This window comes from Alexandromys fortis, unplaced genomic scaffold, assembly GCF_014885135.2.
Source record: "Alexandromys fortis isolate MF-2015 unplaced genomic scaffold, M_Fortis_MF-2015_v1.1 scaffold_87, whole genome shotgun sequence".
Classification (NCBI taxonomy): Eukaryota; Metazoa; Chordata; class Mammalia; order Rodentia; family Cricetidae; genus Alexandromys; species Alexandromys fortis.
In genome coordinates, this window is record NW_026067971.1 from 54262 (window position 1) to 66771 (window position 12510).

Sequence of the window (12510 nt, forward strand, 5' to 3'; positions counted from 1 at the left end):
ACCTCCTGAAACTGAGAAGCTTCTGTAAAGCAAAGGACACTGTCACTAAGACAAAAAAGACAACTTACTGACTGGGAGAAGATCTTCACCAACTCCGCAACAAACAAAGGTTTGATCTCCAAAATATATAAAGAACTCAAGAAACTAGACTTTAAAATGCTAATTAACCCAATTAAAAAATGGAGTACTGAACTGAACAGAGAATTCTCAGCAGACAAAGTTCAAATGGCCTCACCCAAGTGGGTGGGTAACTTAAAAACTACTGGCTGTAGGAATTCCTACAGCAGTAACCCAGATCCAGAAACACAAATATAATATGTACTCTCTCATACATGGCTTTTATGCATAAAACAAAGAAAAACCAGCTTACAATTCACAATCCCAGAGAACCTAGACAACAAAGAGGTCCTTAAAAGAGATATATGTGTATCCAATCTACATGGGAAATAGAAAAAGACAATAATTTCTGAGTAAATTGGGAGCATGGGGATCATGGGGGAGGGAAGAAGGGGAAGGAGGAAGAAGGGCAGTGGAGAAAAAATATATATAGCTCAATAAAAACAATTAAAAAATAAATAAAATGATTTGAAGGGCATGCACCCAAGAAGAGAATCGAACTACTTTAATTTTTGCTAAGTAAACATAGAATTAAGCCAATTTTTAAATTTTTATCTTTATACCCATACATTATTACAGTTCTCATCCTTGATCAGAGAAGCTTCTTGTTCTAAAAGACAATAATTAACACAGATTCTCACTACTTATCCAAGGCAAAAGAATAATTGATTGTGGTGTGGTCAGCCTCAAATATTGGAATAGGATGGAAACTTGAAAAACCAAAAGTCTGAGAAGATTGCTATAAAATAGTATTGTTTGAATATGACAGAATTCTTATACTGATGAACTCAGCAACTGTAGTTGCCTACAAAGGTTAAGCCAATCAACATTCCAGGATGAGTGGAAGAGCTTTGACCTGGTACCATTGGTAGCTGGAAGATATAGGCCATGAATAATTCAGGAGAAGACAGAATCAGTTGTCTCCAGGAATGTATGTCATAATAGGTTGTCTCTGGTCCAGTGGATTGATCTATGCTCATGTGCACAATGGCACTTATAATTGGAGAAAGTTTACAAAGAATAGAATAAAGACAAATGATCTAATGAAGATGGATCTGGAGAATTTGAAGGAGGGAGTAGGGTTTGGATGTGATCTAAATATATTATGTGTCTATCAAAAAGTAGATAAAATAAAATTTTCAAGAGGATTGAATTCTCATGAATCAGAAAAATGTCAATGGATGTTTGTATATTTTATAGAACTGTTATTTCAGAAGCATAATCAATAAGGACATTCCAAAATATATAAGTCTCGGTGTTCCAATAACTGAAAAAGTATCACTACAAGAGTGGCTCTAGGTCTCTGGGCTGAAATAGAATGACACTGTGGTGATTGGTGGTCATTGCCATCTCAACAGATTCTCGACGAACTTGGGAATGCACGCCTGAGAAGGCTGTCCTCCAGGCTAGCATACTTTTAGGCTTTATTTTTCATCGTCGAATGTTTTCCAAAGCTGTGTTGGCTGCCATCATGTGTTATTACCATGCACCTTCTAGTTTTCAAATGTACTGAAATGTATCTGTCATGCTTTTGTCAAGCACACTGTACCACTGAAGAGAATGATTTCATGGTTGCTATTTCCCCTCATTCTATTCCTTATGTAGATGTTAGTGGGCAAGGGAAGAATCTGACTGGAAAATATATAGTGAGAATTGATGTCATGAGTGTTGGGCAGAAAGAGATCTGACACAATGCTGGCTGTTAACTGCTAGGATGTGCAAAGGTATGAAGCATGTTGTAGGACAAAAGAAAACACATTTTTTTTGTCTGCTTGGTTTTCTGAATACTTAATTAAGCTATGGTTTACATGGGGCTCTGATACCTTGCCTGTTAGATTACAATGGAAACATGAAGAAATATGCAGGAGGATATTTATAAACTTATAATTTTTGGAGACCAGAGCTTTTCAGTAGGATAAAAGTTACAATAGAATTTAGTAAGTGAACATGGTGTTGTTTATGGTCTGAGTGCTGAGATCAACTGCATTTCTACTGCATCAACTTAAGGAAGCCCCATTTTGACACAGGTGTAAGGGACAGTTAGAACAACACAGGCAGATTAGAAAGGGAAACTGCAATTCCTCAGATGGAGATTATTGTTCTCTCAAGACATCGCCAAGAAAATAACAGGAAGGCACGAGAAGGGTTGTAGTTACTGAATCATGAACAGTAAAAGAAACGGGAGGACCCAGGAGCCCTATAAAATGTTCAACCCAGAGCCCATTTAGTGGCCTCCTAGCCTTAGTATTCCTCATATCCCTAAGGGATATTGGATTTCTTCACAGCTTGGTCTTCTGTCTGTCCAGGATTCTCAGTTCTTTGTCCATCCCAGTGACAAAGGTGATCCCCTTGATGAATGACAGTTCCCCCATTAAATTTCTTTGAGACTTTCATCTGGTATTAGACAAACATTCTACTCAGGTCATATACTTGCTTAAAAATAACAGAGAAGGACTTGGAAATGACTGTGATCATCCAGCACTCAGAGTCCACTTACAAGTGAGAGCTCCCATCCCTTGACCATGGCTACCATCATGGAACCCGCAGTGAGTCCCTACCATCACTGGAAATAAGGGGAGTAAGGGATTGTGCTGCCATGGAGCAGAACACTTTGATCTCAAATAGCTGAATAGAATTTCTCCTGGAAATGCAGGACAGAGGCTTATGCTGCTACTCCTTACTCCTAAGCCAAGTTAAACTGTGAACCAAACCCAGTGTGATTCCTCTTAAATTCCAGGTCATCTCCTAGTTAAGTACCTAGAGCAATCAAGGTTCCATCCTTGACAGCAGTTGCTGTTGATCTCTGAGGAGGGAGGGCTGAGAAAGTGTTATAGGAGTACAGAGAGATGGGCAAGAAAAATAAAAGACAACTTGATTTGAACTGGTGAGAAGGCATGGGTGGGTACCCTAAACAAGATGAATAGTAGGAAGGAGAAGACACATGGGCTCAGTAAAACCTCCAGGCAAAGCCCACTTATCTTAGATGTACAAGTCTTCCCATTCCAGTAGATAAAGGTTATACTTTTTCTTTCTGCATAGTTCCATCTTCAGTCTTTCTAGGATGTTTTATTCTTTTTTTTTTGGTTTTTCGAGACAGGGTTTCTCTGTGGTTTTGGAGCCTGTCCTGGAACTAGCTCTTGTAAACCAGGCTGGTCTCAAACTCACAGAGATCCGCCTGCCTCTGCCTCCCAAGTGCTGGGATTAAAGGCGTGCGCCACCACCGCCCGGCTTAGGATGTTCTATTCTTTATCTGTGTCATGGATGGAGCACAGTACTGCCCCTGCCCTAGATAATCCCCAGTATCCCTGTCACAGATGTTTGTTACTGAATATCCAAGCACTTCTAGTACCACCAGAGTAAAGAAACAGCTGACCAAATAAATTCTATGCTGAGAATCCATCTTATACCCAAAACAATTAATATCATCAGAAAACAAAAGGCAATGATATTGTGAACATGATGAGAAATAAACTCTCATATGTAGTTTATCAGGATATAAATTAGTATAGCCATTATGAAATTTAGTGCAATATTTTTGCTGAAAACACTTAAAATAAATAATAAAATAAAATAAAATAAAAAATTTAAAAAATTCCACATAACCCAGCGTTAGCACTCATAGTTGCGTGCCTAAAAGAATCAAACTCAGTAGACAATAAAGATATGTGCAGATCATGCTGTTTTGGTACTATTCACATTAACCAAATTATGGAATAAGCTCAATTGTACATCATTGAGTACCAAAGAGTGAAATGGGACATGAATATGAGTAACATATATGATATGTGTGTATTAAAATATTACAATATTTTTAATATTTATTTATATAACAATATATAGATATTACTACAAACAAAAATAAATAGGAACTGGAGAGATGGCTCAATTAGAGAAATGCCCATCTCACCAGCATGAAGAACTGTGTCTAGATCCCCAGAACACATGTACTATCCAGTACTGCACCCACATCTGCAGCCCTAGCACTGGTGAGGACATTGCCTGTCCAGTCCATGAAGTTCATTGACAAGGCAGCCTGGGATGATCATCTGGGTTTAGTAAGAGACCCAGAGGCTCTTTCTCATGTGTCCCTTTGTGTCTCTGTGAGAGAGGATGGGCAGGGAGGAAGAGAAGGGCTTGTTGACATAGAAGTGAAATCTAGGACAATTTTTTCTAGTTGTTCTTTTTAAGTGTATGTTAAATGATAAAAATAAGGTGAAGAGTAATCAAGGACAACCTCTGATCTGTACACATGTAAAACACCTGCACTGATGTGTTCTCACCCTTCATACACTCACACATACACATAAATAACATGCACAAAACAAATGAATGAATAAATAGAGAAATAGATGAATAAAATATAGCTAGGCTGTGAGCTGGAACCATATATGTTAAGTCACATTTAAATCTTTTACATTTTAAACAGATTTTTTAATTATAGAAAATTTATATAAACATTGATGATGAAGGAACAATAAAGGGGTATATGAGCTTATACTGAGAAGATGTAAAGAACATAAACTGTTATTTGATTGTGAGAGGTTCTTCAGAAATGTTACAGAAAAGTGACTAGTGGAATAACTTTCATTTGCCATTTGCAGAAAACAAGTTGTCATTTGGTGAAAAGTGTATGCTTAAACTTGAACAAATGTCTCAAAGTTCTCATCTGACTAAACTATTGCTTGTTTTAATCATCACATAAGAAGAGTATGCAGTTAAAGTATTTCTTTGATTCTAAGGTGAATCCACAGGAGGGCAGCATCTTCTCGGAGACCCAGAGGCAATTTCTCACATGGTCCTTTGTGTCTCTGTGTTGTGGGGATGGCTAGAGGGAGGAGGAGAGATTCTGAGGTAACAGTGGAAACTAGGACTTTCTAATTGGATGAACAGTTTGGGGTTTTCTTTTCCATGCATTTTATAGCAGAAGAATTAGAACTCCCTAAGTGCCAGTCCTTTTTGTTGCTGTTGAAGTGTGAATCTTCAGTGAAAACAATGATGCATCCCTTAAGTGTTTCACTAGTGGTACTCTGGCTTCAACTGAGGGGTGAGTTTGACTGTTCTTATGGGAAGATACAATATGGGAAAGTATTGCCCTCACATATTTTAGATGGGAGGTTAGAAGTACTAATGTTCTCATGCTGAAAATAAGCAGGTGGGAGGCCCATGGAAAAGTCATTTTGGGGTTTTAGCATCCATAGACACCCAGTCCTGTTTGTCTGACCTTTGTCTCTGCACAGGAGTGAACAGCCAGCAGAAGGTGCAACAGAACCTGGAATCCCTCATCGTCTTAGAGGGAGCCATGACCTCTCTCAACTGCACTTTCAGTGATCGTAATTTTCAGTGCTGGTACGGACAGCATCCCTGGAAAGGCCCCACGTTGCTGATGCCCATCTTCTCCAATGGCGAAAAGAAAGAAGGATTATTCACAGTTCAGCTCAATAAAGATAGCCTGCATATTTCCTTGCACATCAGAGACTCCCAGCCTAGTGACTCAGCTGTCTACCTCTGTGCAGGGAACACACAATGCTCTCCAGGCACCTGCAACCTGCACACAAACCTAGTGGGTCATGTCAAGACCTTAGCTAGAGAACAGACCACAGGGTGCAGAATTCTTTTTCAATCCTATGAGCAATGGTAATTAAGAGCAAGAGTAGAGAAGACTTTATTGATTGGGAAAGTGTGGGAGAGCTCTCACTGGGTTACACCTGGTCTGGCTCCTGAGTGCCCTAATCCATCTCTTTTTCTCGATTACATTTTCTTTCTTTTGTTGTCCTCTACGTGAATCTTGTCTCAGTCCTTCCAAGGGTACAAAGCATATGCAAATCTAGTTTTGGAAAAATCTGGCAAATTGTAATATTCCTAAACCATGTATTTGTATTTGACATTGTCCCTTTGGAGGTCCAGTCAGGTTGTTTTGAGGATACAGAAATCAACTTGCTTAGGTGTAAATATGGAGAACAAGAAAAATACCCTTGGCTTAGGGAAGGTGTCTCAGTCCCTAGAGTTTCTGATTCCACCTACACCTGAAAGACTAGAGACATCCTAAAGGCGAGCTGTGTCTTTATCTCACAGACCTGTAGGAACCCACACCCATATTCCAACAGGAAAGGATTTTGACAATTTGAAAATAACAAATCCTAAATGGAAAGACACTGACTTGACTGAAATATTTTCCACTTCACTTCTCTGATGTTGATGGTTCTACAACAACACTCTTTATGTGCCTATCTTGTTGAGATGGAAGACATGCACGTGGCCTTGAGACTCACCTCACGTCATGTCTTAAAGACCACCATCACCTCTACTGCATTGTGACTTCCTTGATTTTTAAAATCTTTCTATTAAAATATTTATTTTCTAATTTTGAAAAACTTGCTTATAAAGTACCTCCTTTCTCTAATGAAGTTTCTAATATATTTAATTTTGGTTGAGCCTGGCCAACGCTAATCCTCTCCACCATCTCTCTAGTCCCAATTTTTATTGAAACCTTCTAGCTGCCAGTACCACCCCTACTACTTTCATATAATGTGTTCTATTATCTTCACACTCATCTTTCCTAATGGCTTTTCCCTCCGGTGGGTTTCTTTTTAATGGTTGAGTAAATGTACAACATTTTCTTTTTCTGTTCTTCTTTGTTGTTTCCAATTTCTGACTATTATGAACAGAGCAGCAATATGCATAGTTAAGCAAGAGTCTCCATAGTAGGATGGAATATTTGGGTATTTGCCTAAAAGTGGTATAGCTGGATCTTAAAAAGATTGATTCCCATATTCCTGAGGAATAGCCATGATGATTTCATGGCTCTATTCTTAGGAGGAAGTCATATCACTCTCTATCAATCACCATTTTATTCCAGCATAGTTCTGCCCAGGTTTTGATTTAGTTGTGGTACATAGTCTCCAACTTCTTAACAGTAGCTTTAAAGATGCTAATTGCCATGTTAATTTAGAGAAACAAAGAAATAAAATGAAGGTGTACATCAAAAGCTTTCTTTATGCCTTGATTGTCAAAATTCCAAGTGTATAGAAAAAGGAAAATAAATTGATAGTTGCAAGAGAGAAGGACTGAGTTTCTCACATAAGCAAGAAACACTAAACAACAAAAGACTGTAATGACTGTTCCTGAAAGGAAGCAATTGCTATCAACTGAGATTACTATATCAAGAAAATCTTTTTTCAAAATTAAGAGTTATGAAGATCTGTCCTAAGTAGTGATAACAATCTGTGATATCCAAGTCTGTATTACAGAAGATTCTAATAGGATATTGCATACATGTAAGCAAGCCAGAATAATATGGAGACCTGTGGAAATAATAGACAAATTACTCAACAATAAACAATTTTCTTAGTAACCAATAAGATTCTAAGATGAGCAAATGATGAAGAACAAAAATAATAGAAATAACCAGAGGAATAAAGAATACAGAATTGGATCTACCCTATCATCCTTCAGTTGCATGGTAGGCAGTTAGCACCTGCAACTGTCCTGGAACTCCGTGGATGCATTTAGGTTTGCACAGAAAAAGAATGCAGAATGGTTATAGCCCTTATGGATGCAAACAATATCCTCCCCAACATTGTAGAGTCACTACTATCCTTTCCTCTCACAGACACCCCCTTTCCTCTAGGAGGGTGTGTGTCCTTCGCTGTAGATATCAGGATCTAGTCTTTCATATTTTTTTTTGCTTTCTCTTTCCCTATGCTAATCAAGAACTCTAACAAGAGTTTGATAAGGACAGAGAATAGAACAGCATTGCAGTCTCAGCTGTGCACATTCCTTACCATTGCATGCTCTCTTTGCAAGATGATGGGGCTACCACTAGATGTCAGGGCTTGCCTTCACACCACCTTGCTTTGAAATCAGAGGCATGGAGGAGAAGAGGGTGGAGGTGAGGTTGGGGAGAGAAGAGAAGGGGAGGGGCGGGAGGCGTTTCAACTTGCTTCTGAGGTTTTTCAAGGCAGATGCTCCAAAACCAAGCAATTTGTGATCTGGCCCAGAGTTGCACTTCTTGTGATTTACTCTTCAATGGGAAGAATGGACAGACTCCTGGGAGTGTTGATAGTGACACTATGGCTACAACTGACATGTGAGTTTGGGTTTCTGGTGAGGGTAACCGGGACAGTAAACTTCATAGTCCACATATATGTGAGATGTAGCCTTCTCATTAATCTGGAAATGCCATTTGAAAATGTAACCACCGACTTTTGTTTTCTGTCCTGTGTGTCTATGTAGGGGTAACTAGCCAATTAGGAGAAGAGAATCCTTCAGCCTTGAGCATCCAGGAGGGTGAAAATGTCACTGTGAACTGCACTTATAAAACATCCATAGCTGCCCTACAGTGGTACAGACAAGACTCAGGCAGAGGCCCTGCCATGCTAATCTTAGTACGTTCAAATGAGAGAGAGAAACACAGTGGAAGGCTCAGAGTGACTCTGAACACTTCTGCCCAGAGCAGTTCCCTGTTCATCACTGCTGCGCAGCCTGAAGATACTGCTGTTTACTTCTGTGCTACAGATGCACAGTGTGCAGCAGGCACCTGCAGCCCTGACACAAACCCTCAGAAATGTTTTCTAGACCCCAATAGTAGGTAGAATGATGCTTATGTCATCTTGGCGATAAGAGTCTACTGGCAATGTGAGAATTCTTTCAAATTTGTGATCTTTTTAATTTAGTTTTTCTAAACTATTTTATAGTCTTATAAAAGAAAGATGTAAGAATCAGAGTCCTGACACCTGGCATTCCAGGATGGAGGTGGTACTGACTACACTGGAATTACTCAGAACTACACTGGTTTAGGCAAGATTTGAGAAATGGCCAGGCTGGATTCCTTTTCAGCTTAAATCCTCTTACATCTTTTGCTTTGGGTGAAAATAGAAAGGCTTAAAGCCATAGTATCAAATAAGGAAAGTTCTCCACATAGTACTACTTCTGAGTTTGAAGATCTCTCTGCTCACTTAGGCATTTGCATCTAAGCCCTCCATCACAATAAGAAACCTGTTTTGTTACTTCCAAACCATGCTATAGGGAGTGGGTGCCAACACTCTGAAAAGTGAGAACTGTCCCTTGTGATGAGCTGACAAGGCTGGGTGAAGGGAAACACCTCTTCAAAACCTCTCTTCTCCAATGAAATTGTCCCAATTTTTGTTAAAAATCAATGGGATGTTGTTAGGAGAGACTGTCGTCCATTTCCAGCTCACCAGATCTGAAATAATCTCTCTGTCTCTCTCTCTCTCTCTCTCTCTCTCTCTCTCTCTCTCTCTCTCTCTCACGCACACACACACACACACACACACACACACACAAAAAAAAACAGTGCTTGGCCAATCACTTAGGCATATTGCTAGTTAGCTCTTACATCTTAAATTAACCCATCTCTATTAATCTGTGCATTACCACGAGGTTATGCCCTACCAACAAAGTTCCTGTGTGCTGCTGCTGGTGTCTGTCTCCTCTGGCAGCTACATGGCTTCTCTTTGACTCCACCTACTCACTCCTCCTCTATCTGCTTGGAATTTCTGTCTTGTCCTATTTTGTGTTACAATAGGCCCAAAGTAACTTCTTTATTAATCAAAGGTATTCACAGCATACAGAGGGGAACTGCACATCACCTCCCTTTTTCTGTTTAAATAAAAGGAAGGTTTTAACTTTAACACAGTAAAATTACATATAACAAAAGTGAGAACTGTCAGTTGTGATGAACTGCCAAGGTTGGGTGACTGGTACCACCTCTTCAAAACACCTTTCTTTTCCAGTTAAATTGTACCCATTTTTGTTAAAAATTAATGAGACATTATATATAGTCTGGACCTGTCATACCTATTTAAGCTACATTGATATAATATCTATCTATCTATCTATCTATCTATCTATCTATCTATCTATCTATCTATGTCCTATTATCACTGATATCAAGATTTTGGCTACATTTTCTTAAATATCTTTAGACAGGGTGAGTCCTGTAACACTGTTCACTCAGAAAACTGTTTAGTTACTAAAGTATGCTGGCATCCCATGTAAAGAAGAAACCTAATTCCTCAGTTTCTATGAAAAACTCCCCTAATTTTTTTCTTAGCAATTTTGGATTGAATCTTTGAAACAATCTGGGGGAAGTCAAAGCTTGTGTGTGTTCTAAGTCAAGGACATGACATATCTTCCCAGTCATTAAGTTTTCTGTAAATCACTAGCTTCACTGTCAACTGTTCTTCAATGAGGCCTAGAGAATCTTAGGGAAAAAAAGAAGATGATCCTGCTCTAGGTTCTAGCTTGATGAGCATGCCTGATCCTTTAGTCCCTCCACATATTCTCTCCAACCTTCCAGATCTAGCTTAGGACCCACATTCACATCCTGTGCCCTAGGCTAGTCTGGCCACCTCTGCCTATGCTGCCACAGATCTCTAGACTTCGACTTCTACCAGGTCCAGATGGGCCTGGCTCCAATCCCTCATGCCTTTCTAATGCCATATTCAACACCTCTACCCAGTAAGATCTACCCCCACACTCCAGGCCTGGACCATGGTGCACATTCTATACACCAACAAAATTCCCTTTATCCTACTGACTTCACTCCACATAAAACATTTCTAAGCTCCATGGCTGACTTGCTCCTATATTATCCCATCTGCCACAATCTTCTCTGTCCATATCAGACACAGAACTAATGAATTATCACATTCCTAGTTACTGTAGCAAAACTACAAACAGTATGAAATATTATACTATAAAAACCTATGGAAAAATTGGTCAATGAGAACTACTTTGATGAATTGGGACAAAGAATTTAAAAGAACAACTGTAAACTTCATCAAAATATTTGAGGGGTTTAAAGAACACACACACATACATTGGTCAATGAAATTCAGGAGACATAATCTATGTTAATAAATGTCTGAATAATGCCCTAGAAAACAAAAATTTAAAGCTGTTGGAAGTGTGGAAACCAATACAAGAACTGAAAATGGAATTCAATAAAGAGATAAAAACACTGAAGATATCTTAAGCTGGAATGATGATGGAATGAAAAAAAATCTAATAACGCAAGTAGAAAGCTTAGAGGAAAGTCTTACAAGTAGAATGAATCAAGTAGATGGCAGGATATCAGTACTTAAAGAGGAAGATCTACACTAAATCCTCAAGGAGTGCTAGGTTTAAAAACATCAAAAAGGAACATACAAGGAAATATATGACACATTAAAAAATTAATAAAAATATAGACATAGGTTAGAAAATAATTCTAAATCAATGGCATAACCCAGGTTATTGACAAGATCAGAGAAGAACACTTCCGTTTACTAAGAAAAGGAATGCCCATACAAATTCAAGAAACAAATAGAGCACCAAATAGACAAGAAATAATCATCCCAGGGCTTATCATAGTTAAAACACTAAGTATAATGTACAATAGAATATATTGAAGCTATAAGAGAAAATGTTTTAAGTCACAAACAAAGGAAAACCCATAAGAATACCAGATAACTTCTCAAAGGAAACATTGAAAGCCAGGAGAGCCTGAAACAATGCCTTCTAAGTCGTAAAAGAACACATGGATAATCTAAACTAATATTCCTAATATTATCCACCATAGTTAAATAGAAAGTAACACTTTCCATGATAAACATTCACCCCCAGAATTTATATCCAACAACACAAACCCAAAGAAAATATAGGAAGAATTGTTTTGTGCTGAAGACATGAATGAATAAGAGAATGTAGAAAGAAATATGAAGCCATGATGGTTAAAACACAAGTACCACTGATAACACAAACAGCAACACCAAAATCAATCAGCAACACAATGACCACAACATACACACACATTTCAATAACATGAAATATTAATGGCATCAATTAGTCAATCAAAAGACAGACTGACCAAATAATCAAGAAACAAAGTCTATGTTCCTACTGCCTATATGAAACTATTCACAGTAAAAATCAATAAAAAAATAAATGCAGGGAACAATAAAAAAGAAACTATTCTCTGGGTCTGGGTTACCTCACCCAATATGATGTTTTTTAGCTCCATCTATTTGCCTGCATATTTGAAGATGTCATTATTTTTTTCTACTGTGTAGTACTCCACTGTGTAAATGTACCACATTTTCCTTACTCATTCTTTCAGTCAAGGGGCATTTAGGTTGTTTCCAGGTTCTGGCTATGACAAACAAAGCTGCTGTGACCATAGTTGAGCACATGTCCTTGTGGCACGACTGAGTATCCTTTAGATATATACCCAAAAGTGGTATTACTGGGTCTTGAGGAAGGTTGTTTCCCAATTTCTGAGAAAGTGACATACTGATATCCAAAGGGGTTGCACCAGCTTGTATTCCCACCAGCAATGCCTGAGTGTTCCTTTTACCCCACAATATCTCCACCATAAGTTGAAAGACAATTATC

The 12510-nt window shown here is 38.5% G+C and overlaps 1 gene segment (V, D, J or C); it reads left to right on the forward strand.

Annotated features, from left to right (window-relative positions):
* Positions 1–5112: 5112 nt before the first annotated feature.
* On the forward strand, positions 5113–5755 carry LOC126509634 (T-cell receptor alpha chain V region 2B4-like). The segment is given in 2 exon segments: positions 5113–5161; positions 5355–5755. Coding segments are annotated over 2 exon segments (450 nt in total).
* The last annotated feature ends 6755 nt before the right edge of the window (positions 5756–12510 follow it).